The following is a 26,978-nucleotide window of genomic DNA, read 5'->3' as shown; positions in this document are numbered from 1 at the left end:
CTAGCAGCCTCGTTTCACACTGGCCACACTGGTATCTGCAAAATATGAATGTAGAGCCGACTCACTGGGTAAGACCCTGATGCTGGGAAAGATTGAGGGCAGGAGGAGAAGGGGACGACAGAGGATGAGGTGGTTGGATGGCATCATCGACTCAGTGGGCATGAGTTTGAGCAAACTCCAGGAGATAGTGAAGGATAGAGAAGCCTGACATGCTGCAGTCCATGGGACCACAAAGAGTTAGATGTGACTTAGTGACTAAACAGCAACAAGTCCTGTATGCTCAGATCCCTTCCAGGATAGGATTAGCATGACCCTCCTGATCTGATTCCCCACCTATCTCCCAAAGAAATCACCTGTTATTCCTTCCTTCCATTCTATGTGCAGCCACGTCAGGCTCCAACCCCCAAATATACCACACACTCTCCTCAATATATATACTCTCCTTAGTATATAACACCCTCAGTCCCCCTGCCTGCTGAATCCACTTCCTGACTTAGTCATCACTTCCTAGAGGAGGTTGCCTTGACACCCGCCTCTCAGGCTCAGCTTCACTCCCCACTCTTGGTCCCCACAGTTCCCACACTTTCTCCACTGCCCCATCCGCCCCACCATGTGTTTGTTTTGGAGGATAGGAGCTGTGTGACTCATTGTGTTCACAGTGCCTGTCAAGGGCAGGAGAGCTATACACTGCACCCAAGTTGTCCTCCTCTCTAAACGTGGGGGCAACAACGATACTTACATGTTAGCTATATTGTGAGGGTTAAATGAGATAATGAGTAGAAAATACCTATCACAGTTAATACATAAGAGTAAAGGATAGCTATTATTAGTAGATGATATTGCTCACACTGAATTTAAACAAGCATTGAAGTTTGAAATGCATTCAGGAAAATGCATAAAATCACATGTGTACAGAGCTCAATGAATTTTCACAAATGAATGCACTCTTGTCATCAGCCCCCAGATAGCACTATTTTATTTTTTATTGAAGTATAGTTGATTTACAATGATATGACAGTTTCAGGTGTACAGCAAAGTGATTCAGTATTTGATGTTGTTCAGTTGCTCAGTCGTGTCCAACTCTTTGAGACCCCCACGGACTGCAGCACGCCAGGCTTCCCTATCACCATCTCCCGGAGTTGGCTCGAACTCATGTCCATTGAGTTGGTGATGCTATCCAACCATTTCATCCTCTGTCATCCCCTTCTCCTCTTGCCTTCAGTCTTTCCCAGCATCAGTGTCTTTTCCAATGAGTCAGCTCTTCGCATCAGGTGGCCAAAGTATTGGAGCTTCAACTTCAACATCAGTCTTTCCAACAAACATTCAGGACTTATTTCCTTTAGGATTGACTTGTTTGATCTCCTCGCTGTTCAAAGGACTCTCAAGATTCTACTTTATATATACTAGTGTGTATCTGTTTATCCCAAGCTCCTAATATCCCTCACGCCTTCCCCTTTTAGTAACCATAAGTTGGTTTTCTGTGAGTCCATTTCTGTTTCTGATTGGTAAGTTCATTTGTATCTCTTTTTTAGACTCCACATATAAGTGATATCATGTAATATTTGTCTTTGTCTGACTTACTTCATTTAGTATGATGATCTCTAGGTCCATCCATGTTTCTGCAAATAGGCATTATTTCATTATTTTTTATGGCTAGTACGTCATTGTGTATATGTGCCACATTTTTTTTAATCCATTCATCTGTTGATGGACATGTAGGTTGCTTCCACCTCTTGGTTATTGTAAATAGTGCTACTATGAATATTGGGGTGCATGTATCTTTTCAAATTAGAGTTTTCATCTTTTCAGGATATATGCCCATGAGTAGGATTACTGGACCATATGTAACTGTATTATTAGTTTTTTAAGGAACCTCCATAGTGACTACACCAATTTACAATACCACCAACAGCAGATAGCACTTTTTTTAAGGTTCAAAGTTTACCTTCTCACAGAGGCCCTCCCTTATGTCTCGCCCCCTACATAGAACTCATCATCAGACATCCTGAAGAATTTAACTATATATTTTATACATTATCTATCTCACCTGACTCCAACATAAACTGCAGAAGAACAGGATTTTTTTTTTTTTTTTTTTTTTTTGTCTATTTTGCTCACTGCTGTATCCTCAGCTCCTGGAACAGCACTCGACGCAGTAGGTATGCATTCAGAGTGAATGCATAAATGCTTATATTAATTTCTTTAAGCTCCCTGGTTCTGCTGGCACTGTCATGTCTGAGAAACAGTGCTCTCCCAGGTTAGACAGCACAGGGCAGGGACTGGATGCTCCTAAACTGCACAGAGGAACCAGAGATCAGACTGCCCACATCCGCTGGGTCATCGAAAAAGCAAGAGAGCTCCAGGAACACATCTATTTCTGCTTTATTGATTATGCTAAAGCCTTTGACTGTGCGGATCATAATAAACTGTGGAAAATTCTGAAAGAGATGGGAATACCAGACCACCTGACCTGCCTCTTGAGAAACCTATATGCAGGTCAGGAAGCAACAGTTAGAACTAGACATGGAACAACAGACTGGTTCCAAGTAGGAAAAGGAGTACGTCAAGGCTGTATATTGTCACCCTGCTTATTTAATTTCTGTGCAGAGTATATCATGAGAAACACTGGGCTGGAAGAAGCACGAGCTGGAAGAAGCACAAGCTGGAATTAAGATTGCCGGGAAAAATATCAATAACCTCAGATATGCAGATGACACCATCCTTATGGCAGAAAGTGAAGAGGAACTAAAAAGCCTCTTGATGAACATGAAAGAGGAGAGTTAAAAAGTTGGCTTAAAGCTCAACATTCAGTAAATGAAGATCATGGCATCTGGTCCCATCACTTCATGGCAAATAGATGGGGAAACAGTGGAAACAGTGGCTGACTTTATTTTGGGGGGGCTCCAAAATCACTGCAGATGGTGACTGCAGCCATGAAATTAAAAGATGCTTACTCCTTGGAAGGAAAGTTATGACCAACCTCGATAGCATATTCAAAAGCAGAGACATTACTCTGCCAACAAAGGTCTGTCTAGTCAAGGCTATGGTTTTTCCAGTAGTCATGTATGGATGTGAGAGTTGGACTGTGAAGAAAGCTGAGCGCCAAAGAATTGATGCTTTTGAACTGTGGTGTTGGAGAAGACTCTTGAGAGTCCCTTGGACTGCAAGGAGATCCAACCAGTCCATTCTAAAGGAGATCAGTCCTCGATGTTCTTTGGAAGGAATGATGCTAAAGCTGAAACTCCAGTACTTTGGCCACCTGATGCGAAGAGTTGACTCATTGGAAAAGACTCTGATGCTGGGAGGGATTGGGGGCACGAGTGAGCGACTGAACTAAACTGAACTGAAACTGCGCAGGGCACACATCCATCCTGCGTGGTCCACCAATGAGTTCTTTATCCTCACTCCTCCCTGGCGAGCCTGGTCCACCCTGCCCCAGTTTTTCGTGCCTAATAATTAAAAGTAATATCTACAGCCATCATAATAATCTGGTCCTCTGTCTAGAGACTACCGGCCTGGTATCCCTCAAGGGTTTTCCACGAGGCCTGAAGCACTCCGGGTGGTGTTGCCTCTGCCACCTCCGCAATGCACTTGGTCAATCTCCCCGCCAAGTGTTTTGCCTTCTGATGAGCCGCTCAGCTGGCTGATGGAGAGTTTTATCATTCACCCCATTTCGTCGGGGAAGAAGCTGAGGCTGAGAAAGGACACGGCCACTGGGATCTTCTGACTCCGAATCCCGCGGTCTTTGCCACCACGCCCACCACGACCAAGTTCGGTGATTCACCACAGTCGCCTTTGGTTGGTTTCATGCCCCCTTTCCCTTCACCAACCATCGCGGCCGGAAAGAATGTGCCGGTGCGGCTCTAGGCTCAGAGCAAATGGCTGAGAACAGAGTTGCTGCAGAAACAAACGCGTAAGGAACCAGGCACTGGCCGGAGCAAGAGAGGCCCCTCACACAGGGTGATCAGGCACACTGCGAGGATGAGAGGCTTGGCTGAGACCAGGGTGGTGGGAAGGAGCTGGTCCCACGGAGTACGTGTTGGGGACGGGTAGATGGTAAGCAGAGATCTAAGCGGAGAGAACCGCAAGTACTCAGCTCCTTTTATATCCACTACCTTGTCTGATCTTACCGCACACTTTGAAGGGGGACATTTTGGCCCCATTTTACAGACAAGGAAACCGAGGCCCATAAAGATGAAGACTATTACTGAGTTGGGATTCGAACCCGGCTCTCTGAAATACACTAAGCTGAAGCTCTGTCCAGCCCGCATTCCCCGCCCCCTCCTTCCCGCACCGTGACCTTAACTGGGCACGTGCTGGCCCCTCGCGCTCCCCACCTCCCCGCACTGTCCCACTTAGCCCCGCTGGGGGAGGGCAGACAAGGATGGGGGGCTCTCTCAGGGACCGCGGGAGCCGCAAGGGGATTGGGGTCCCGGGTTAGAAACCCCTTGAGCTGGCGTGAGGGACCCCGCCCGCGCGCCCCGCCCCGCCCCTTGCGCGGCCGGCCGGCGCTGCCTCTGTCCATGGTCAGAGCACCCGGGTAATCCGCCTTTCTCTCCGCCCGCCGAGTCCCATTCATATTCTAATCACAGCGCGGCCGGCCCGCGAACGCCCGGCCACTCTATCGGGGCCCGCGCAGACGCGGCCTGCCCCCCGCCCCACTTCCACTTCCAGCCCCCCACCCCCAGCTCCTCGCCACCCCCGCTCTTTCCTACACTTTACACCCGGCAGAGGAGGGGGTGCCTGGGAAAACCGCGTCCCCCCCCTTCAGACGCCGAGGCTTCTCACCAACTTCGCGGCTGGCTGGGGGCGGGCGGGGGCGGGGGAGGGAGGGAGGAAGGGCCGGAGACACAGACAGACTGACAGACAGGGTTACGGGAAGAGGCGGGGGCTGCGGGGGGTGTCCGAGAGACCAAGGGGGATAGAGACAGAGAAGGGTAGAGCCCCAGGGGGAGACAAAGAGATGAGGGAGCAGGGGCTAGACAGAGACGCAGGCAGCCCAGCCCGGAGAAGACGCGGGAAGAGAGGGCCGGAGGGGCCGGGGAAGGAGACAGATATTCCCAGAAGACGGAAAGTTCTGGAGGGGGATGAGTCAGCCCCCCCCCGCCCCCGCCCCGGCCAAGCGGCCTTGTCGCCGCCCAGGTTGGGGGTGGGGCGGGGGACCTAGCGCCATAGTGCTCATAGGCCTCAGCTCTCCACCCTCCCCACGCGTGTCCGTGATCCCGGTGGCTGGGACAAGGCTTGCTTTATCCCCAAGGCTCCCACTCAAAATCTAACCCGGGACCAAACCTGGGGCAGGGGCCACAAGAGGAGAGGGAAAGAAGTGGGGCCCACTCGTGGCCGCCTAGGCGACTCCCCAGGCTCCTCGGGGGTCCCCTGCCGCCGCCCCCTCACCCCCTTCCCATGCCTGCGCAGTGCCGGGCCGGATCGGGGGAGGGGTAGGCAGAGGGGGAGGGGGCCACATCTAAGCCAATTTTGATTTCGCCTGTAATGAGTGCCGGGCGAAGGCTGGAGAAGGCCTCTGGAACTTTAAATAAGAAAAACGTTGCTAATGCTATAATAGAAGGGGGAAGTCGGAGGGCTGGGATTGCGTCGCTCTGAGCCCCCCTTTTCGGAGGCGGCTTTTCTTATTCAAAACAGGCCCACAATGGGCTTCACAGTGCGCCTCGCCACGGCCCCATCTGACGAGCGGCCATTCATCAGGCCGGCTGGCCTATCAATGACATTGCTCCCATCGGGGCTCCTATAAAATGATGCTTTTTCCCATGAAACATCCGCAAACATTTTGACGGGTTTGGCTTTGCCCGGCTGGATTACTGAGTGTCCCCTCTCTGGCTTGCTCTTTCTCGCTCCCCCTTCTCCGAGCTCTTTCCCTTCTCTCTCTCTCTCCTTTCTTCTCTTTCTGCCTTTTCCTTTCCTTCTTTCTATCCTTTCGTCCTTGCACTCTCTGCGTCTTTCCTTCCCTCCTTCCTCCCTTCCTCCCTGGGCAGCTCTAGCACAGGGGATCCCCAAACATCAGGATTTTTGGGGGGCGCCTGTGCTGTCCATGGGAAGAGCATGCATTGTGGGTTACTGGAGGAACCCGACATGGATTCCACAGGTTAGTCCTACTGGTGGGGGTTGGGGGTAGACATCGGGAGGGAAAGAAGAGGTAGCAAGGGAACTTCAGAAAGAGTCGCAGAAAGTTCAGAAGGGTCAACTTGACAGTGGAACCCCGGGAAATAATGGAGCGTGCAGAAGTTCTCAATCCCGTGCGATGCGCGATGTGTGTAAGCGGATGCCTGGAAGTGTTTGAGTGTGTAAACGTGTGATTGTGTGTGTGTAAATGTGTGTGCGCGCGCTGTGGAGTGCGCTTTCGCTTGCCCTGGACAGAAAGTTACGTAAAGATTCGCTGGCTCGCGGCGAGCTCGAGGTGCCACTTGCAGAAACTTTGCGAGCCGACCGCCCCCTCCCGGGTCCAGCTCCTCCCCCGGTTTGGGGGTCCCGGAATAGCGGTGCGTTCCGGGGCTGGTGGCTGGGCCAGGAAGCCGAGCGGAACGCCCCAGAGGCGGGGGAGGGCGACGGCTCTGCACAGCGCCTGGGAGGTGGGGACAGAGGCTCCAACTGGTGGAGATGCGCAGCTGGAGGGAGTGGCAGAGGCGAGCCCGGTGGTCCTGGGGAATCCGCGCCCGGTCGGGAGGAGGGAGCCCCGGGCAGTCCGAAGCGCGGTGCAGCCTCCTTGGTCGGAAGGAGTACCTGACGATGCGTTCTGCTTGGGGACAGTAACTCTACGGAAGAGAACAGGATGCTGCGCGGCTGGCAAGGCCTGGCGTCTGGGTCGGCAAACTGCTCGGCACTTTGGGGTCTGTTGGCTGGAGGCGCCAGGTTTGGGGGTCGCGGCCGTCCGTAACCACGGAGAAAGTAAGCCAAGGCATCTTTTACAACGAAAAAGCCCAGCGTCTCAGTTGTTTTTCCAGTAGAGCCTCGCAGCTCTAGTATGTTTGAGGAGCCGCCAAACTTCTAGATCAGTTGTGCTCCCTACGCCCCTTCCAGGTGGAAGAAATTCTCCGGAAATTCGCCTCCTCCTTCAGTTGCAAAGAGTCGGGCATGACTTAGCGACTGAACAAGGACAACCCTCAATTGCCATCTTCCAGCCAGTGCACTCCTATCTCGGCTAGGTTGCAGCCTCGGAGTTTCTTGGAGAGGCAGAAACAGCAGTGAGAGCAGCCTGGGCCGAGACAGCAGCTTGACGCGATGCTTGGGAGAACGCCTACGAGCATCCGCTGCTGGACTTTGCCGCGCGGAGCAACAAGTGCCTTCCAGCCTCTGCCATCCTTAACACACGCACCTCTCTTCCCTGAGCAAATAAACAAACAACACACGATGGCATCCTCACCTCCACCTGCAGGCTGGAAATGAATGTGGACTGGGAGTAGGGGTCATTCGGGCATCGGCCAGATGTTCTTCTTCCCATTCTTGCAGAAAGGTTTCCAGCCCCCTTCTAGCTTCCGCTGGGGCCCTGGTGGCCAAGATGCCCACCTCGGTCTGGCCAGGGGTATCTTTGATTTTCCAGGAAAATTGTCTATCTCTGATCTCAAGAGATCAAACCTCTCTTTTGCAGTCCCTGCCAAGTGGGTGTGGGCCCCTTGGGAGTGGGGATGGGCTGACCCCCGCAGCCTTCCTTACTATATGCAATGACAAATGAAGGCAAGGAGAGGGGTTACCTGCCCTGCGACTGGCTACCGAGTGTGGGGCCAGTCCTGACCGGGTCCTCTCCGCTGGCAGTAAAGAGGGCGCCCAGAGAGAGAAAGAATCCCTTCCCTCCATACTTCCATGAGAAGTATTTGTGCCACCATGCATGTCCTGAGCACCCCAACTTTAGAAGTGAATATCCTTGAACAAAAGTAAACCCATGCCTGCATGGTGTGGGGCCAAGTGTTGATATTTGCAAGGGGTCCACGCAGGACTTGAGGTGTCTGTGTGCCACACCAGCCACAGCCGAGCTGGGGGTTTTAGCAGCCCCCTCAACAGGACTGGAACTTCTCTGTGCATCCCGAGAGAGCTGCGGGTTTGTGGAGGCCTTCTGTTTTCTGCTCTACCTTGTGGTCATGGAGACACCTTGTCACTTTTACTTAACGCAGACACCCCCAACGGGTTCTGAAAACTTTTCTTCCGTCCACCAAAGGGGAAGGGAGTGGATGGCTAGATGGTCATCTCGAACTCAAAAACTTATGGGAAACAGCAGCGGGACGAAATGACACGAGGCGCACCAAGTGACATTCTCATGCGGGTTTGCAAAACCGACGGCGATGGAAGTGCAGCTGCCGCGCGCGGTCCGGTCCAGAACCTTCCCTCACCTCGCTTCCAGAGAACTTAATCCCATTAGCTTTTCTTTGGAGTTTCCCTTGTTATGTAAAGGTTCCTTTCTTCCCGGCTAGCTGGGCCAGCGCTCCTTGGAGCAGTCAGATTCTGCTCCTTTAACGGCAGATTGTGCGCAAATCTAGGGCCGAGCCACGAATATTATTGTTAGTAGTATTTCATCCCGAAAGGGCTGGCACAATCGATTAGCAGCAAGTGCTGAGGCGAACTCCGGAGCATCCCGGGTCAGAGAGGCCGGCGGGCCAGGCCTCCGTCCCCTACTCTTAAGAGGAAAATTCCCGCAACTTGCCTCGGGCCGGCAGGAAGGTTTTGCAGGGGCCGGGACTCTAGTGTTCCGCCTGGGGGCCACTTCAGCGTGACCTGCGGCAAAGCGCCTCTTTGTTCCGCGCACGGAGCCGGTAATATATTCCTCAAGTTTCCCCCCAAATACTAAGCAAGTGTGGGTCTAAGATAATGGCCCCGTCGGAGGAGGTTGGGGAGCCGCCGGCGCGCGCCTCTGAGCCCTGGGCTAGCCCGCCGCCGAGCGCCACAAAGCAGAGCAGCTCTCCCCGGGGCTCCGCGGCGCGGCCGAGCCCGGGGAGGCGGTGGGGGCCACAGGCGCGCGCGTGGGGCCCAGAACGCGCCGTCCGGCCGGTGCGCTGTTGGCAGTGATATTGTTCCCGGCTCGCGCAGAAGTCCCGCACCGCGCAAAGCCTCGCGGATCCCCGGGTGGCCAGCCGTCCCCACGCGGGCCGCCGCCGCGCCTACGTATTGGTGGCCTGTGGGTCCAATCCTGGCGGTCCTGCCAGGCGAGCGTTGCTCAGTTACTCAAGGTGCCTGGAGATTCGAGAACGAGAGGAGGGAAAGTAGGTCGAATTTTAGGCCACAGAGAACTTGTGCAAAGTGGGCCGGGGCCAGGTTGGTCGCCTACGCAACAGAAGAATTGTTTCTTGTTAAACGGGATGGCGCCTTAGCGACGGGCACTGATGAGCCCGACCTAGAGACGTCGTCTGCCTCTACCCGCTTTCCACCTGGAACTCCAAAATCCAGAGCCGCCAACGCACCCCTAGAGCCTGCTTTCAGGCCCCTGGACCACAACGGCGGGAAGGCACTCTGGTCTACAGGCTCCCGGCTCAAAACAAGGCCCGACCTGGCTCCGTGGGCCTGCAGGTGGGGACATTCAGTGGCTTTGGCATGGGGCAACGGGACAGGGAACGCCTGGGTGGGACCGGGCTCTAGGCCGCCTCCATCCTCTCCCAGTCACGGCCCTAGGAAAGGAGCCGGCTTCTCTGGCCCTGGGACCCGGACTGCGGGCCTGGGGAACAAGGATCGGAGCTCTGAACTTTGCCCTCACGCCCAGACCGGACTATCTCGCCCTCCTTGGACCTGTGTGTGTGTCCCGTAAAGGAGGCATGCTCGCTCCACCCTCGCCACCTGCCAAGTGCCGGCGTCTGGGTTTGGCATCAGGATCCAGTAAGAGCCGCGTGGTCCCCAGGTCCCCTAGCCATGTGGCTGCAGCACTGGGCAGCACGCGTGCAGCCGGGGATCCCGGAGTCCGGCTCGCGACTTGGTGCAAGTGGCCCAGGACAGCGCGCTTTCCCACCCGGCCTGCAGGTCCTGGAGACCCGGAAAAGTTTGCTGTGGCCGCCGCGCCGCTAGGCCCTGGGATTTCCATAGCTGCGCGCACCCCCCTCCCCAGCGCGTCGCCATGGAGACTGCTGGAAGTTGGTGGTGGAAAACAGACCCAGCGCAAAGCAAAATATTATGAGTGCAGTTGGGGTGACTTCAGGGGGGCAGGGGACCGGAGGGCATGAGCGGGAGCCAGAGGCAGAGGCCGACAACAAAAGGCCGAATACGCGGAGGAGAGAGGAGTTCGCACGGGGCCTCCCTGCCGCTGTGTGAGAGCCGGACCGTCCTGCTTCCCAGAGGCCCCAATGTCTCTAATTTCTCTCCAGCAGCTACACCTTTTCTCATCCCGCCTGTGCCCCAACCCCGCCACCCCTCCTCCTCCGGGTTCTCGTCCAGCCTCCTTCCCCATCCCAAGGTTAGGAGCCAGCTGGGCAGTATGCCCGCCTCCCCCACGAGCAGCAGGCTCTCCAACGTGAAAGGTTCTGGCATTTCTTCCCCAGGACCCATGGGTCGCCCCAGATGAATTTCTCAGCTCCACTTCTTAAGCGGTATCTGAAAACGTGAGGGGACCTAGCAGCAGCCGTAGAGTAATGCGGGAAAGAGAAGAGCAGGAGGTGCCTGGTCAGAAATTTTGGAAGAATGGGATGGGTGGCAAAGGGAAGATTCTATGGATTCTTTTACTCCTTTGTGTAGTGGGGAAAGGTCCAGGTTATAATTCTGACTCAAGCACTTTGGGTAAATCTTTGAGGCTTTCCAAGATTAATTTTAATTGTCTGTAAAATGAAGGGTTAGACAGCTCCCAGACGGATTTTCTGACAAGTTAGACGGATCCTTCTCTACCATGGAGGCCAGGTTACCACTATCCCAACTGTGATCCACTGCACAGTGAATCTCTCCTCAAACTAATAATATACTAAAATAGTTTTACAAGTCATTTAGGATTTTAAGAGTCAAGAACCTTGGATAACCCCTTTTTAAAGGCTTATGATTGCCTTTGTCAGTTACACCTAAGGAGCATTCCTTAAGGCATTAGGTTTTATGGGGCTGTGCCCAGGATTGATTTAGGGAACACTAATGCCTCTAGGTGATGAAGCCACCATCACAGACCCTCACCTATGCTGGATAAGAAGACACACTGGCCCATGTGACGAGATGCCACCATCAGAAGAAAACCAGACTTTACTCTCCATTGCTTAAGCTTTTACGAAGAGATGAGCTCCTCTCACACTTGGCCGCTCCTGGTGATACATTCCGCAGAGGACTCCTTCCCTTCTCTCCAGATTCTGTGGCCTCATCTATAAATGAACAGATTGGATATAGAGATTGCCATGGTCTGTCTGAGAGTTTGTAGCCCATTTACATGCCTGTGTGTCTGTGAACTCTGCCTGGGACTTGGTTTATAAAGTCGTTAGTTTATCACTCACGGAGCCTCATAGGCGCCCCACGAGAGAGGCGTTTTTTGTGACCTGCATCAGGCACAGGGTTTTTCTTCCATTTTCAACATGGCAAGGTAGTGATTCTAAGTCAAGTTAATGCTTGTGTTTGCTTGGTGGTTGTGCAAAACAAAGGCTGAAAAGATATGGAACAGTGACATCACAAGTTGGATGCCAGAGAGTCAGGTCTCCACTTGCCTAGGCCCCTGATTGCTTGCCCCTGCCTGTTGTACAGGCCTTTTGGGACACTCTTCAGCTGCCCCTAGGGCTCCACAGCTCTGCAGGATGGAAAGGTGTGTGTGTGTGTGTCATGAGTGGGAGGTGGATCTCTGATGTTGTTTTTTTCCCACTCATTACGAGATACTTGCAGTTTTATCAAGGTGAGGGGAGAGAGTAACTCAAAGATAATTTGGAGGTATTGGGTAAAAGTAAAAAAAAATACTTTGGATGAATTTATCAGTTTTTATTTTATTTTATTGAAATTTTAGTCTGTCTCACTCACTGGGCACCTGTTGGGTGGCAAAGCCTGGAGATGAATAAGGCCTAAGTCCCTGCTGTTAAGGACTTGAAAACATTTTGATGAGGGATGGTATGGGCATATTTAGAGCAGTGAGTACTACAAGAGACAGAAAAGAAGAGTTCCCTTGAGGCCTGGAGGAAAGCATGCTCTGTGTTGTTGACTATCTACCATATGGCAGCCATGTTTAGGGCATTTTCCCACACATTAGCCATTTATGTGTGTGCTCAGTCATGTCCAACTCTCTGCAACCATGCTGGCCTGTAGCCCACCAGGCTCCTCTGTCCATGGAATTTTATAGACAAGAATACTGGAGTGAGTTGCCATCTCTTCGTCCAGGGCATCTTCCTAATGCAGGAAGCAAACCCATGTCTCTTGCATGGGTTGCCGTCTCCTATTCCAGGGGCTTTTTCCCACCCAGGGATCGAACCTGGTCTCTTGCGTCTCCTGCATTGGCAGGCGGATTCTTTACCACTAGGGCCACCTGGGAAGCCCTTAGCCACTTACGCCTGATCACAATTCTGTGCTGTCCCATTTTAGGATGAAAGAGGGTCTGGAACTTCCACGGGGGTCACAGCTAGTACCTGGCAGAGCTAGATCAGAGGCCAGGTTGGGAGAGCCCGTTCCCTCTCTCCATGCAGGCTGTTTCAGCTGGACACCTGTGGAGTGCTTGCCTGGCGCGGCTTGGTGGTGACGCTGGCCACCAGGTGGGTTTGAATCCCACTTGGTGAGAAGGGAAATGCATGGATGAAAGTGAAAGAGCACATTGTGCCCTAGTGCTCCAGAGAAAACCTTGCTGAAGCTGTCATGTGATCTGGGTTTGAAGAGGGTTTTAAATGATGGCAGTGGTAGGGAGCAGTGCATCAAAACGGTTGAGTACAGCCTTTGGGCAAGTGTTAGCTTGTTTCACTCCTCCATTCAAGAATTCTATGGGTCTTCTATGTGCCTGCCCTGCATTGCGCTAAATGCTGGGCTTAAAAAATGCCATCTCTGCTCCTCTGGAGCATACATTCTAGACAGACAAACAGATAAATACAAAAATAATCTCAGCCAGTGATACATACTATGAGGAGAAAATGTTCTCTAGATGAATGAAGATAGAGCGTGGTGGTGGGTATGTTGCTGCCTTTCACAGGGTGCCCTTCTGCCCCACGGAGCTGTGTGTCTTTGGTCTGGAAGCTTGATATTGCTGGGCTTCAACTTACTTATGGAACTGATAGAATGGTTTGATAGTACTGTTGTGAGTATACGATGTGAAAGGGGTACTAGGTAGCATATATTCAATACTTACTATATGTCTTTGATAAGCATTTTAATTAAATGCATTATCTAAGTAATGCTTACAATAATGCTATGAAGAAGAAACTATTATCACTCACAGTTTGAAGGAAGAAACTAACAGGCTCAAAATAAGAAAGTTTCTGAACTCTAGAAGCTAAGCTGAGACGCACCTTGACAGCGTGGGGAGCAAGATTGATTAGATTGTGTATGCTATAGTTTCCTGGGAAAGAACGCAAGTAATACATCTAGCTTTTTGTCTTCATTTTTAAAGCTAATGGTTGTCAAATGCCTTTCATGAGCCAAACATGTACTAAGCACTTTAAATTCATTATTAGTTATATTTTAAAATATATATTAGGGGTACTGTTATTATCCTCTCCATGTTATACATTGGAAAATGGAGGTGGATAAAGGATATCCTTGAAGTGGATAAGTACCCTAACCAATAAGTATTCCACACTGTTGGTTACAAGGCTGTAATATCTTTTTCTTCTTTTTTGTTTTAGCAAGGGAGAGGGTTGTGTTGGACAGGATGTCCAATGAAGTTCATATCATTTTAGCAAAACATGCTATTATCTCCCCATAAGAAAGTGATAGTCCTTTATACTGTGGAGACAAAATTTTAAATTATTGTTGGCAAAAATAGGGACAAAAAAGGACATCTTTTGGAGATGGAAATGGTAACCCACTCCAGTATTCTTGTTTTGGATAAGTCCATGGAGAGAGGAGCCTGGCGGGCTGTAGTCCATGGGGTTACATGGCTGAGCATGCATGCATGAGGGTAGAGGGAGATGGGTTGGGAGCAATAAACTGGTAGAACTAAAAAAAAGGGACATCTCTTTACTCCTGATGTGAAATGCACTGTGGGGATTCATTTGAAGTTTAGTTATCATTCACTTTGTCTCTGTGAATGTCTAGGCTTCATTCATGCTCATATATAGACACAACCAAAATACACAAATGAGGCAGAAGCCAAGGCTGAGCGCCGAAGAATTGATGCTTTTGAACTGTGGTGTTGGAGAAGACTCTTGAGAGTCCCTTGGACTGCAAGGAGATCCAACCAGTCCATTCTGAAGGAGATCAGCCCTGAGTGTTCTTTGGAAGGAATGATGCTAAAGCTGAAACTCCAGTACTTTGGCCACCTCATGCAAAGAGTTGACTCATTGGAAAAGACTCTGATGCTGGGAGGGATTAGGGGCAGGAGGAGAAGGGGATGACAGAGGATGAGATGGCTGGATGGCATCACTGACTCGATGGACACGAGTCTGAGTGAACTCCCTGGAGTTGGTGATGGACAGGGAGGCCTGGCGTGCTGCAATTCACAGGGTTGCAAAGAGTCGGACACGACTGAGTGACTGAACTGAACTGAACTGTGATTATTTATGTAGCCTTTTGGTAATTTAACAAACTATATATTGCAGCTAGAAGTCATTCACACACATGTGTGTTAATCCATGACTTCAGGTGGATGTGGGTGCAACTTAATGAAAAGAACATGGGCTTTGCCATCGATAGACCAAGGCTGAAACCTCAGCTTAGTCACCTGCTTGCTGTGTGACCCAGGGAAAATGACCTAACTTCTCTAAGCCTTGCCTTCCTTATTTCTGTGTGAAAAATCCCCTCCTTATCTTCCAGTGTTCTTCAGAGGATATAAGTGTCTGGGGAGGGGGAGGTTGTTGGGTGAAATAGGTGAAGGGGATTAAGAAATACAAGCTCTGGCTATAAAATGAATAAGTCACAGGGATGTAGTCAATAATACTGGACTTGTGGTGATTGTATGGGAATGTATGTGATTGTCAGATCACTATGTTGTACACTTAAACTAACAATATTGTATGTCAACTATACTTCAAGAAGAACAAAAAGAGGATATGATGAGATTGTGCACTTTAAGCTTGGCTCCTAGAAATTGCTCAGTAAGTGGAAGATTTTATTATTATTAAAAATAACTATCTGGTCTTTCTCTGTCAAATTTTAGGTATCTAGTTGGGAAAAGGGATAAGAATCCTGAAAAAATTTAGATTGTTTCTGCATATCTAGATGTTTTCTGTACTAAGTGTGGTGCCTTGCTCAGTCGCTTCATTGTATCCAGCTCTCTGCCACCCCATGGACTGTAGCCCACCAAGCTCCTCTGTCCATGGGATTCTCCAGGCGAGAGTACTGGAGTGGGTTGCCATTTCCTCCTTCAGGAGATCTTCTCAACCCAGGGATCGAACCCGTGTCTCTTTCATCTCCTCCATTGCAGGTGGATTCTTTACCACTGAGCTACTGGGGAAGTCTCAATTCTCATGTCAGGATAAATAATTCTTTTCTAAGAGGATTGGACTGAGGGATTCATCTTATTTTCATTTCTCTACCTCTTCCATGAACAAGGCATTTTCATGCTTCTGGTCGCCATGGTTTTACCCTTGTGTTTTCCAGTTTGTTAAAGGAAGGGGAAAATGTGTCTTTGTAGAAGCAACACCTGTTGACTGGGATGTGACTCCTGGAAGAGAGTTGCATGGAGCTCACAGAGAAGCCTCTGGTGGAGATTCTTGCACAACACCGATGCCCTCTCAGTTCTGGAAGGTGATGGCCTACGTTCTTCATCCACCCCCTCCATACTTGTAGGCATCACTCTTCAAAAGACTGAACAATTTTACACTTGGTTTTCAAGAAGTAAAGAATTCAATTTCAAGTGAGCCTTTCTCTGAAACTCGTTTTAACAGGAAACCTGTTTAGTCCTTTTTGCCTAAGAAAGCATATTTTTCTACTGTGAGGAGAAAATGTTCATTTGTTCTCTTTCTGTTTTTACAACTTGATTTTATCTACATTGTGGTTTTTTTAGTTTTTGAAATATTTAACAACTTTCTTTAAGAGAGAAAAATCACACAAAGCAGAGAAGAATGAAATTTGGCCCTTATGTTCTCACAGGGTCCAAACTTGGGCAACGAGGACTGGATTGACCTGTGCCAGTAGGTTGTGTGGTCTCTGTTGTAAGTTCTGATCCTCAGCGCAGAAGTTCTTTAAAATAGGTGTATAGTTTCCACTTTTGTGGTTGGTTAATCCTCAATGAAATATAAAAGCATAATCTGCCTCTGAGAAAGAAAAAATCATTAGCAGACAGGTGAATCTGGATGTGTTGGGTTTATCTTGTTGTGATTGTTTTGCTTTAATTTAAGGCGATAATGAGAAAGCTTTTGGAAAGGCTGCAACCCAGCGAAGGTTGGTTAGGGCTTAGTGTCCTGCGTGTTTTCTGACAACCGGTTTGTGCTAAAGGTCAGCATTGTTTAGACGCAGCCTAAGTGAGACTGATGAATGCAGCAGGTTTTTATTTAACCAGAAAGGAGAATTACTACTTCCTCTGAATCCATCGTGTTGAAGGAAATGCACTATCAGTGAACACACAAGAGAACTACTCCTGAATTAGATTTTGGACTGTCATTTGAATAATCTTAAGAGTGATTAGTGATTGCTAATCATGCCGCAACTAATTTTTGAGGCACAAGTGCATCTGGTGGAGAAACATGTCAACACGTTTGTTTTGAATCTTGTGACTGCTGTGAAGTCATTTCAAGCTAATATTAGACTTTTGAAGAAGGAAGTGTTTCTTTGAATGTTACAGTTACAGGATTTATAATTTTTCAAAAATGAGCATGGGAGATATTTGAAGTTTATTGATGATATTCCACATCATCTTTTCCCCAAATGATTAGTCTAAATTAGGGGAGTTCATGCATGTACTGTATTTATAATTTGTATACTGCTTCTAAATGCTCATGGGTAAGTGAAATTCCAATTGAAGTTATTGGGGTCTTACAAAGTTCCAGAATTGGGCCCATGGCATAAACTCACATCTATTTATGATGGAATTGATTGATTAAACGTTTTGACATGTTTTCTTTGTGGTGTTCAGTTTCATTGCTGATAAAAAAAATTTAGAGTTGGGGAAGAATTTGAATGCTTCTGTAAGCTCTTTACTCGGTCAAAAAGAAAATAACTAATTTTATGTCATTCTTATGCAACTACTAAAACAGCTAAAATTTCTGTTTTTAGTTTTTTTTTCTTTTACTTGATGACTTCTTTTACATAACCAACATAGCTTATCCATAAAGCATTATTAGACATCATAAAAAATAAGTAACTTTGGCTGAGAAAGCCCTGGGAGTTTTACAAGGAAAAAGATTCCAGAGGGCTTGAGGCCCTCAGTTAAAATGTTCAAATTTTTAAACATTGAAAAGAAGATTTCTAAAGCATTGAGCTGTTGTTGTGAGAGAGCCTTTGGTCTCCATGAACTTTTATTTTCGACTCAGTGGGCAAAGTTTTTGAGGTTGCTGTGGTTTGGGTAGGGGACCTTTTCAGAAATGCCAGGCTTTTAGGAAAAAAAAAAAAAACCCACAGCTTTTCTTCTAATCAAGGCTCTGTTTTAAAGTTTGAAAACTTTGCTGTGATTAGAAGAATGAATTATTTCTCTGTTTCGTTGGGGTTTCCGCTGGGTGCCCAGGCTGCAGAGTGTCTCCGCCTGTGTTACCTTGCAGGGCACCCCAGAGGTGCTGGGAGACTGGAGGGCTGCCTGCCTGGAGCTGGTCCCTGCCACACCGTACCAGGCATGAGCATCCACTCAGAGGCCGGCTGAGCCCTGAGCACAGCTGGGAAATCACACTGGGCAGAGGGGGTCCAGAGAAGTCTAAGAGATGAGGAACCTAAAGATAGCATTCCCAGGGGGTCTGTGTTTTGTTTAAAGTTTTTCTTGGTATTGAAAGGTGATTTTAAAAAAAGAAAGGGGGAAAAAAACACAAAATCCATCTAATTGTACATAGTACCTGGAGACTATATATTGATATATAGATTATTTTCAAGAAGGGAAAGGGAATAAAGAGAGAAAGAAGGAAGAAAGAGACAGAGGGAGGGAAGGAGAAAAGTACACTGAAATTATTTTAGTAATTAATGGCAGGCTGACCTAATGAGATATTTTCAAAATTATTCATTGCTTTTTTAACAAAGTGACTCACTTTTTGAAATTGAATAGCAAGTTAATAACATTTATAATCTTTTCCAATCACTGTGTGAAATGCTTATGCATGTTAACTCAATTAATTCTCATACCCAACTTGTGGCATTAGTTACCCATCTTGTAGAAGAGGAAATTGAGGTGCAGAGAGCCCAGGTAACATCTCCAAGCCAAACGGCTAGCGGCAAACGAAGGTTTGAACACCAATTTTTCTGATTTCAAACTCAGGCTGCCTCCTTGCCACCTAAGACCAGGAGTTAGAAGGAGACCTTAGAGTTGTCCATCCTAGCTCACCTGCTCTACTACATAAGGAAATTCAGGAAGTCGGGTCACCCCTAAACCTAGGGGAGACAGCATCTCACTCTGCAGTTTCCTGGAGTGCACTTTACGACTGTCCCTGGGCTTCTGGTTGCCATGGGTACCACGACATGACTTTGGCCAAGGCTGCTGACCGAAGGCACCCAAAGAGGCTCCTTCCTGTGGGGGTGCCTTCATACTATATATTCCTTTCATCTGAGTCCAACCTGGCACCACCACTGTGAAGGTATTTCCCACCTGCCAGTCACTCTGGCCAATTTGACATCTTACATCATCAAAGTCTTCATACCTATTTACTCACAGACTGCCTGCTTTCCTTATAATGCATGTGTGTGTGCTCAGTCAAGTCCAACTCTGTGACCCCACGCACTGCAGCCCAAGCAGGCTCCTCTGTCCATCGTATTTTCCAGGCAAGAATACTGGAATGGGTTGCCATTTCATACTCCAGGGGATCTTCCCAACCCAGGGATCAAATCCGGGTCTCCTGCATTGGCAGGCAGATTCTTTATCACTGCTTGGTTCGGCATAAATACCTTGGTTGTTAAAATAACAGCCAGCCCCTTCCACTGCATAGCATGTTATCGTTTGCCGTCGCTGATATAATCATTAACTGCTCCGGCCCTGGAATCCCACAGGCTTAGTAAGAATGGGCTTTGCCATGGGCTAGATAATCTGAACTCAGCAAGTCATGTGACCTCTCTGAGCCTCAGTTTAGTAAGGTGGGGCCATGCATAGCACCTACCTTATAGGGTACTGTGAAGATTAAATGAATTAGTGCATATAAAGGGGTCTGCACAGGGCCTTTGCATATTGTAAAAGCTCAATAAACAAAGGGGTTTTGAGGACTTGCTTCTCCTTGAGTCCCCGTAATAGCTTCCAAGGCCTTTCCACTCCCTGTCTCTGTCCTCTGCCCAAGACTGCATAGGAGATGAAAACAATTTCTACAGCACTTCCACTATGTTCAGTCTTTTCAACACATGACCTCATAAGCCTGTGACCTGGGTGGGATTGTTCCCATCCTGTACTTAGGGAAATTGTCACTCCATGGGATTCAGTCACGTGCATTGGTTCATTTTTGTTGTTGTTTAGCTGCTAAATTGTGTCTGACTCTTTGCGACATTGTGGACTGTAGCCCACCAGGCTCCTCTGTCCATGGGATTTCTCAGGCAAGAATACTGGAGTGGGTTGCCATTTCCTTCCCCAAGGGATCTTCCTGACCCAGGGATCAAACCTGCATCTCCTACATTGCTTCATACACGCAAGAGTATCCAAACTGAGGTTGTTATGCTACCAAAGCTAGTTGCACTTTTTAAAGCCTGGCCATCTCCAACCAATTAAAAACATGCAGTTGCAGGGAAGGGGCTGGGGGTTTCCCTTGTGCATCAAGTTCTTACTGGCTTAACTTTGGCTCTCAGTGTACATACTTCCCATCCTCGTTTTCCGTGTTTACTTAATGCTTCTTCCTTTCTTTCTCAAGATTTCCACCCATGTCATTATTCTCTGGGCTTAGTGAAGTGCAAAGCACCTGCCAGAGTGTCTGACACAAGTCAACGCTCAATAAGTATTTATTTAAGATATTAATCAACCTCTCTTTCATATTGTGAGGAATGCTTCATCTCTTTGCCTGCTTTCTAGAAAGCCTGACTCAGGGCTCTGTGCAAGCAAGTCCTTGATAGATTAACTGCAGATTCATTGAGCCCCTGTGAACCAGGCATGGAGCTGGTGCTTCATTCATTTATTTCTTTCCCTTCCTCTTCTCTCCTCATTGATCTGCTCTTCTATGCCAAGCACTGTCCTAAGAGTGGGGAATCAGGTACAGTCAGCTCTTAAGGAGCTTATTCTTAGGAGCATATTAGTACTAAGTACTAATATTAGGAGCATATTATTCTCCTAATCCTCATAATAACCTCATGGAGTAGATATTTTTAATATAAGAAGAAAATTGAGATCCATGAGGTTAAGTAATTTGCCCAGGATTGTGGAATTTACCTAGCCCCTTTTAAGGGGAAGATTAGAATTAATGCCCTCCTGGCTTCCCAGGCCATGCACCAAGAGATCCAAGTATCAAACAGAATGATAACAGGAAGGAGCTAAAGAGTAAGCTATAAGAATTACAATATTGGTGGCTAAGACTTACATAGTGCTTATCATGGAAACACTCTATGCCTCATGATACAAATCCCATGAGGTACCATTATTACCAGTCCTATTTTGCAGATTAAAAAAATTGAGGCTCAAGGAAGTGGAGTTGCTCACCCAAGGTGATAGCAAGACAGTCTGACTTGAACCTGGCAGTTGAGCCCATGGTCTGCGTCCTTAACTACTACAATGTTAATTCAAACAAACCAGAAAAGTGCCTCAGGCACAAACAGATGCCTGGGACTCATGGCGGCTCCATGTGTCTACAGCTTGCTCTGTGCCACTCCTCTCCCTGTGCTGCCTGCTCTCCAGGTATGCTCTCCCTACTGCTAGAAGTGGAGAGAAAATGACATTTCTCCAACCTGCTTTTGCAATTATGTACATTAACTCTAGTGTTCTCAGGGATATTTTCAGAGCCGGGAGCTGCTTTTACATTTCGTTTATCTTTGACAGAAGATGGCACTGAACATCTTAGGTTTAATTTTCTCTAGTCTCCGGAAACTGTTGGTGAGTTCAGGATCTGTGACATATTGGCATTGGTGTATCCTTGGGCTTCCCTTGCTAATTCTTGTTAAGTTGAAAATAATGACATCTTAATGTCTGCTCACTTCAGAGTTTTCTACATTGAGTTTTCCAAAAGTAAGAAGGGGCAGTAACATTTTTGAGCACATATTGTGTGTCTGGTATTATTTTAGACACAGCTTAGTGCTCACAATGAGACTTTAAGATGTGTAATTATGGGTCTCATAAGATTGCTGGGAGAAATATCAACAACTTCAGATATGCAGATGGTGCCACTCTAATGGCAAAAATTAAAGAGTAACCAAAGTGCTGCTTCATGAGGGTGAAAAAGGAGAGTGAAAAAAACTGGCTTAAAATTCAACATTCAAAAAACTAAGATCATGGCATTCAGGCCCATCACTTTGTGGCAAGTAGATGGGAAAAAGTGGAAGCAGTGACAGATTTTATTTTCTTGGGCTCTAAAATCACTGCAGCCATGACATTAAAAGATGCTTGCTCCTTGAGGGTATCTATGACAAACCTAGACAGCATATTTAAAAGCAGAGATATCACATAGCTGGCAAAGATCCACACAGTCAAAGCTATGGTTTTTCCAGTACTCATGTATGGATGTGAGAATTGGACCACAAAAAGTGCTGAACACTAAAGAACTGATGCTTTCAAGCTGTGGTGCTGGAGAAGACTCTTGAGAGTTCCCCGGACTGTAAGAAGATCAAACCAGTTAATCCTAAAGGAAATCAACCCTGAATATTCATTGGAAGGACTGATGCTGAGGCTGAAGCTCCAATAATTTGGCCATCTGATGCAAAGAGCTGACTCACTAGAAAAAATCCTGATGCTGAGAAAGACTGAAGGCAAAAGGAGAAGGGGGCGGCATAGGATGAGATGGTTTGATAGCATAACTGACTCAATAGACATGAATTTGAGCAAACTCCAGGAGATAGTGGAGGTCTGAGGAGCTTGGCATGCTGCAGTCCATGGGGTCACAGAGTTTTATAAGACTTAGCAACTGAACAACAACAACAAAACCTAAGTTAATGCTTAGGTTAGAGTTAGCTGGCTCAGTTGCTAGGCTGTGTGATCTTGGGCAAGTCATTGCTATGATGATGATGTTGACGAGGATGATGGTATTTGCTTTGAGAGGCAGCATTCCAGGAGATGGCTATAGTGTCACCTTGGACTCACTCACATCATGCAGTGACCAAGACCCCAGCAGATCAAGAAGAGACATGGGACATCGTTCCTGTGGCTAGGCCAGACGAGTGGATACAGTTAGCTAGAAAGAGGACACATTTCTTATCTCTTCTCATCTCACTTATCTGTTCTGATTCAAGCCTTAAGACTTAAACTCTTATAGTGGCCTCCTACTAGGGGGACATTAAGTGCCAGTTAGCCTGGGGCAATCCTGGTTTATGTATAGTGTGTCAGTCGCTCAGTCGTGTCTGACTCTTTGTGACCCCATGGACTGTGTAGCAAGCCACGTTCCTCTGTCCATGGAATTCTCTAGGCAAGAATACTAGAGTAGGTAGCCATTTCTTTCTCAAGAGGATCTTCCTGACCCAGGGATCAAACCTGGGTCGCCTGCATCGCAGGCAGATTCTTCACTATCTGAGCTACCATTGAAACACCCAGTTTACGTGTATGGTCCTGGCAAAATTCTTAGCATTGCTTTTCAATTTCAGAAGTGTCCAGGTTTAGATGATAAGAGGTAGGGTCTCATGCTTCCCTTTCCCTCCCCCACTAAGACTGTATTTAGCAGCCCCTGATGGAGCTGCCTGCAGAGCTGATTTTCTTCTGCCACACTCTGCTCGAAAACTTTTAGAGGTTCTCAACCCTCTACTGAATAGAGTCCAGACTCCTTAACCCAGCCCTAAGTATGAAGGCAGTGCCTTTATGTGCTCATGCCCCATAGCATCTTACAGAGTGCTAAACAGGATGGTCTCATTAAGCACATGTTGAATTAATACCTGTTCTTGAATGCGTCACTTTCCTGCCAGCCCCAGGGCCTTTGCACATGCTGTTTCTCCTGCCATCCTCCCTCTGTTTACCTGGGGTAGTTACTATGTGTCTTCTTACTCTTCAGCTGTCAGTTTGATGCTACTTATTCTGAGAATCTTTTCTGACTCTCATAGATTAGACCAGACCTTTTTTTTTCCCCTCTCCCCTGGCTTTCTTTGTAATGACATCTCTATTTGTGAGATTATTGAATAGCTGACTCCTGCACTAAACGCTAACGTTTCACAAAGACAGAAACCGTCTGTCTTCTTCCCTGCTATGTTCCTACTGTCTAGCTGAGTGCCTGTAACAAGTTACCCTATAAAGAGTTGATAGTGGGATGTACAAGTGTAAGGCCCCTCACAGGCTGAGGCTGTCCTTTCTGAGCCAGTGCAGTTCATGTCACCCGATTAAACCCTGCAACAGAATCTTAGCACACTTGGAATACACATGAGGTTCTTACTCTGGCCAGCAAGTCGCGCATCCTAACTTCCTGACCTCATTTCCTACGGCCCTCCCCCTTCCTCCCTCTCCCCTACCACGCTGGTTTCCCACCTCTTCCTCACACCCTCGAGCCCCCTCCCACCTTGGGCCTTTGCACTTCAACATCACCTCCTCTGAGAGGCCCTCAGTGTCCCTACCCCTTAAAAGCGCACCTGCATCTCTCTCTATCCTATTTGCTGGCTCCATTTCTTCGTGACACTCACTGTGCTCTAAGTCATCGTGTTTCTTGGTTTTCCTCCGTCTCCACCACAGAGAATGAGCTCCCTGAGAGCAGGGAGCGTGCTGCGTGTTCACCACTAGAGCCTCAGAGCCTGGCAAACAGTCGGTGCCAAATCACTGCTTGGTGGGCCAGGGATGGAATGAGAGCAGGGCCAGGGTGGGGCTGCCCCTTGGAGGCAGGGACAAGGGCCCCTTCCTGGAACCCAGCGGCCCCTGGGGCAAGGCCTGTGGTGTTGCCGTGGCAACCCACTGACCTGAGGCGCCCCCACCCTGGAGAGGCCACAGCTGCCCACCTCTTGGGCCCACTTCCCACACGAACCTGTGTTTCACCACCGTGGGGAACCCCAGGGGAGACAGGAAAGGGGCCGAGACAGAATGATCCAGAGGAACGCACATCTGGGCCTGAGGGGAGACAGGAGCAGGCCCCGGCGGCACGGGTCCACTGGTAATGACGGGTCTGGGGGAGGGGTGTGAGGGTGCGCCCTGGCACCCCCATGAGGGACCTGGGACCCGGTCTTCCCTGGGTAGCTTCACGTGTGGCCTGTCAGCTCTTTTATGTAGCATTTCTAAAGCTGTGCGTTCCTAAAATAGGCCCCGGCGCAGCACCCCAAAAGACTGCTGATAGAAAGAGGATGAATGCCGCCTTCTATTAAAACCCGGTGACACTTCCTAAGTCAGGCGGCATTTTCCTCAGGTATTGCATAAGTCAAGAACTCCCTGTTCTCACCCAGTTCCTCAGAAACAAAGCTCATCGTGTTATTCCCCCACCGCTTCAAAATCACGGCCGGCTCCCAGCTGCCTGCAGGCGTCTTGGCCTGGGAGAGGGGGCAGTGAGGCCTTTGCAATCTGCTCCTAATGGAATCCCCCACTTGTCCCCTACCATGCCTTGGGTCACGGGTCAGTGGGTTCTTCACCTTTCCCAGAGCCCATTTTGTGCCTTTGTCGGTGACGGTGGCCCTCTTCCCCAGAACACTCTTCTCTCCTCCTTGGTCTGGCAGATGCTGACCTCTTTAAGGGCCAGTTGAAATGCCCTCCCCTCTACCCTCTGTGAAGCAGCCCAGCTGAGCTGGAAGCCCCTTTTTGTCATCTAGACATACTCCCGGTTACCTGCTGGCTTAGAAAGGCAGGGTGCCGGAGTGACAGCCAACAGCACTGGGGTCAGACAGACCTGTAGTGGTGACTTCACCTAGCTTGTCTGACACTCACTTCCTCCTCACAACGTTGGAGCTGTTCAGGGCTCTGTTTCAGAACTGCTGTGAGGAGGAGAGGTAAAGCAGAGTGACCAGCGTGGAGAGGGCACTCAATAAATGCTGTGTGTATGTGCTTAGTCCCTCAGTTGTGTCTGGCTCTTTGCAACCCCATGGACTGTAGCTCGTCAAGCTCCTCTGTTCATGGGACTTTCCAGGCAAGAATACTGGAGTGGGATGCCATTTCTTCCTTCAGGGAATCTTCCAGACCCAGAGATCAAACCTGTGTCTCCTGCATTGGGATTCTCTACCACTGAGGTGGATTCTCTACCACTGAGCCACCTGGAAAGCCCTCAACCTATGCTTGACTGTCCCCACCACGGCTGTGAGCAGCTGGTGCGTAGAGACCATGCTTCCCTCACTTTCCCACAAGCCCAGCATACTAAGTGCATCATCTGTGTCATTTCAGTTAATTTCTGGAGAAACCTGGGAGGCAGGACTTTAAAGAGGTGCAGGAACCACCTCACTGTTACATAGCTAGTAAGTGGAAGGACTGGGCTTTGAAAGCTAGTTTTTCTAACCACTGGCTCCACACTCTTCCTGGCCTGCCTCTATCTTCTCTTTCATCTTGTACTGTCTCCCTGGGGTTACTCTGCATCAGCCACAAACATGTTCCATAAACAGATCACTCATGATCCGCCTGTGAGCCTTTGTCTCTGTGGTCCCAGGTCTCAGAACCTCAGAAGTGCTCACTCCCTCACCACGTTCAGTCTCTGCTCCAGTGCTGTTTCTTCCCAGAGGTCTTCCTGAGGAAGGATGTTCCCTCTTCTTTCATTCACTTCATCACAGCCATCACTGTGCTTGACACTACTCCAGGCTCTTGGGGACTAGGCACCAAACGAGATTCTCAGGGTTGTTAGAATTTACATTTTTAAGAAGGAGGGAAATGTTGTTGCTGTTGTTCAGTCACTCAGATGTGTCCACCTCTTTGCGACCCCATGGACTGCAGCACCCCAGGCTTCCCTGTCCTTCACCATCTCCCGGAGCTTGCTCAGACTCATGTCCGTTGAGTCAATGATACCATCCAACTATCTCGTCCTCTGTCATCCCCTTCTCCTCATGCCTTCAATCTTTTCCAGCGTCAGGGTCTTTTTCAATGAGTCAGCTCTTTGTATCAGGTGACCACAGTATTGAAGCTTGAGTTTCAGCATCAGTCCCTCAAATAATATTCAGGGTTGATTTCCTTTAGGATTTACTGGTTTGATCTCCTTGCTGTCCAAGGGACTCTCAAGAGTCTTCAGCACCACAGTTTGAAAGCATCAGTTCTTCGGTGCTCAGCCTTCTTTATGGTCCACCTCTCACATCCATACATGACTACTGGAAAAACCATAGCTTTACTATTTAGAACTTTGTTGGCAAAGTGATGTTTCTGGTTTTTAGTACACTGTCTAGATTTGTCACAGCTTTCCTTCCAAGGAGCAGGCATCTTTTAATTTCATGGCTGCAGTCACCATCTGCAGGAGAAGGAAATGGCAACCCACTCCAGTATTCTTGCTTGGAGAATCCTGTGGAAAGAAGAGCCTGGAGGGCTGCTGTCCATAGGGTCGCACAGAGTCGGACATGACTAAAGCGACTTAGCATGCATGCATACGTTGGAGAAGGAAATGACAACCCACTCGTGTTCTTGCCTGGAGAATCCCAGGGACAGAGGAGCCTGGTGGGTTGCTGTCTATGGGGTCGCACAGAGTTGGACACGACTAAAGCTCCTTAGCAGCAGCAGTAGCAGCAGTCACCATCTGCAGTGATTTTGGAGCCCAAGAAAATAAAATATGTCACTGTTTCCATTGTTTCCCCTCTATTTGCCATGAAGTGATGGAACCAGATGACACAATCTTAATTTTTTGAAT

The 26,978-nt window shown here is 48.6% G+C and overlaps 1 protein-coding gene across 1 annotated transcript in view; it reads left to right on the top strand.

Moving 5' to 3' along the window:
* The first annotated feature begins 5,726 nt into the window (after positions 1 to 5,726).
* The window catches only part of RFX4 (regulatory factor X4), a 172,897-nt gene continuing 151,645 nt past the window's right edge, over positions 5,727 to 26,978 (top strand). The window contains exon 1 of the mRNA XM_040234806.1: positions 5,727 to 6,100. Coding sequence (XP_040090740.1) covers positions 6,058 to 6,100 — 43 coding nt within the window. The 5' untranslated portion in view covers positions 5,727 to 6,057. The remainder of the gene's footprint in view (positions 6,101 to 26,978) is intronic.

Source organism: Oryx dammah, unplaced genomic scaffold (assembly GCF_014754425.2).
Source record: "Oryx dammah isolate SB20612 unplaced genomic scaffold, SCBI_Odam_1.1 HiC_scaffold_29, whole genome shotgun sequence".
NCBI lineage: Eukaryota > Metazoa > Chordata > Mammalia > Artiodactyla > Bovidae > Oryx > Oryx dammah.
Note: the sequence above shows the minus strand (reverse complement) of the source record. Positions and strands in the feature narration are given on the sequence as shown.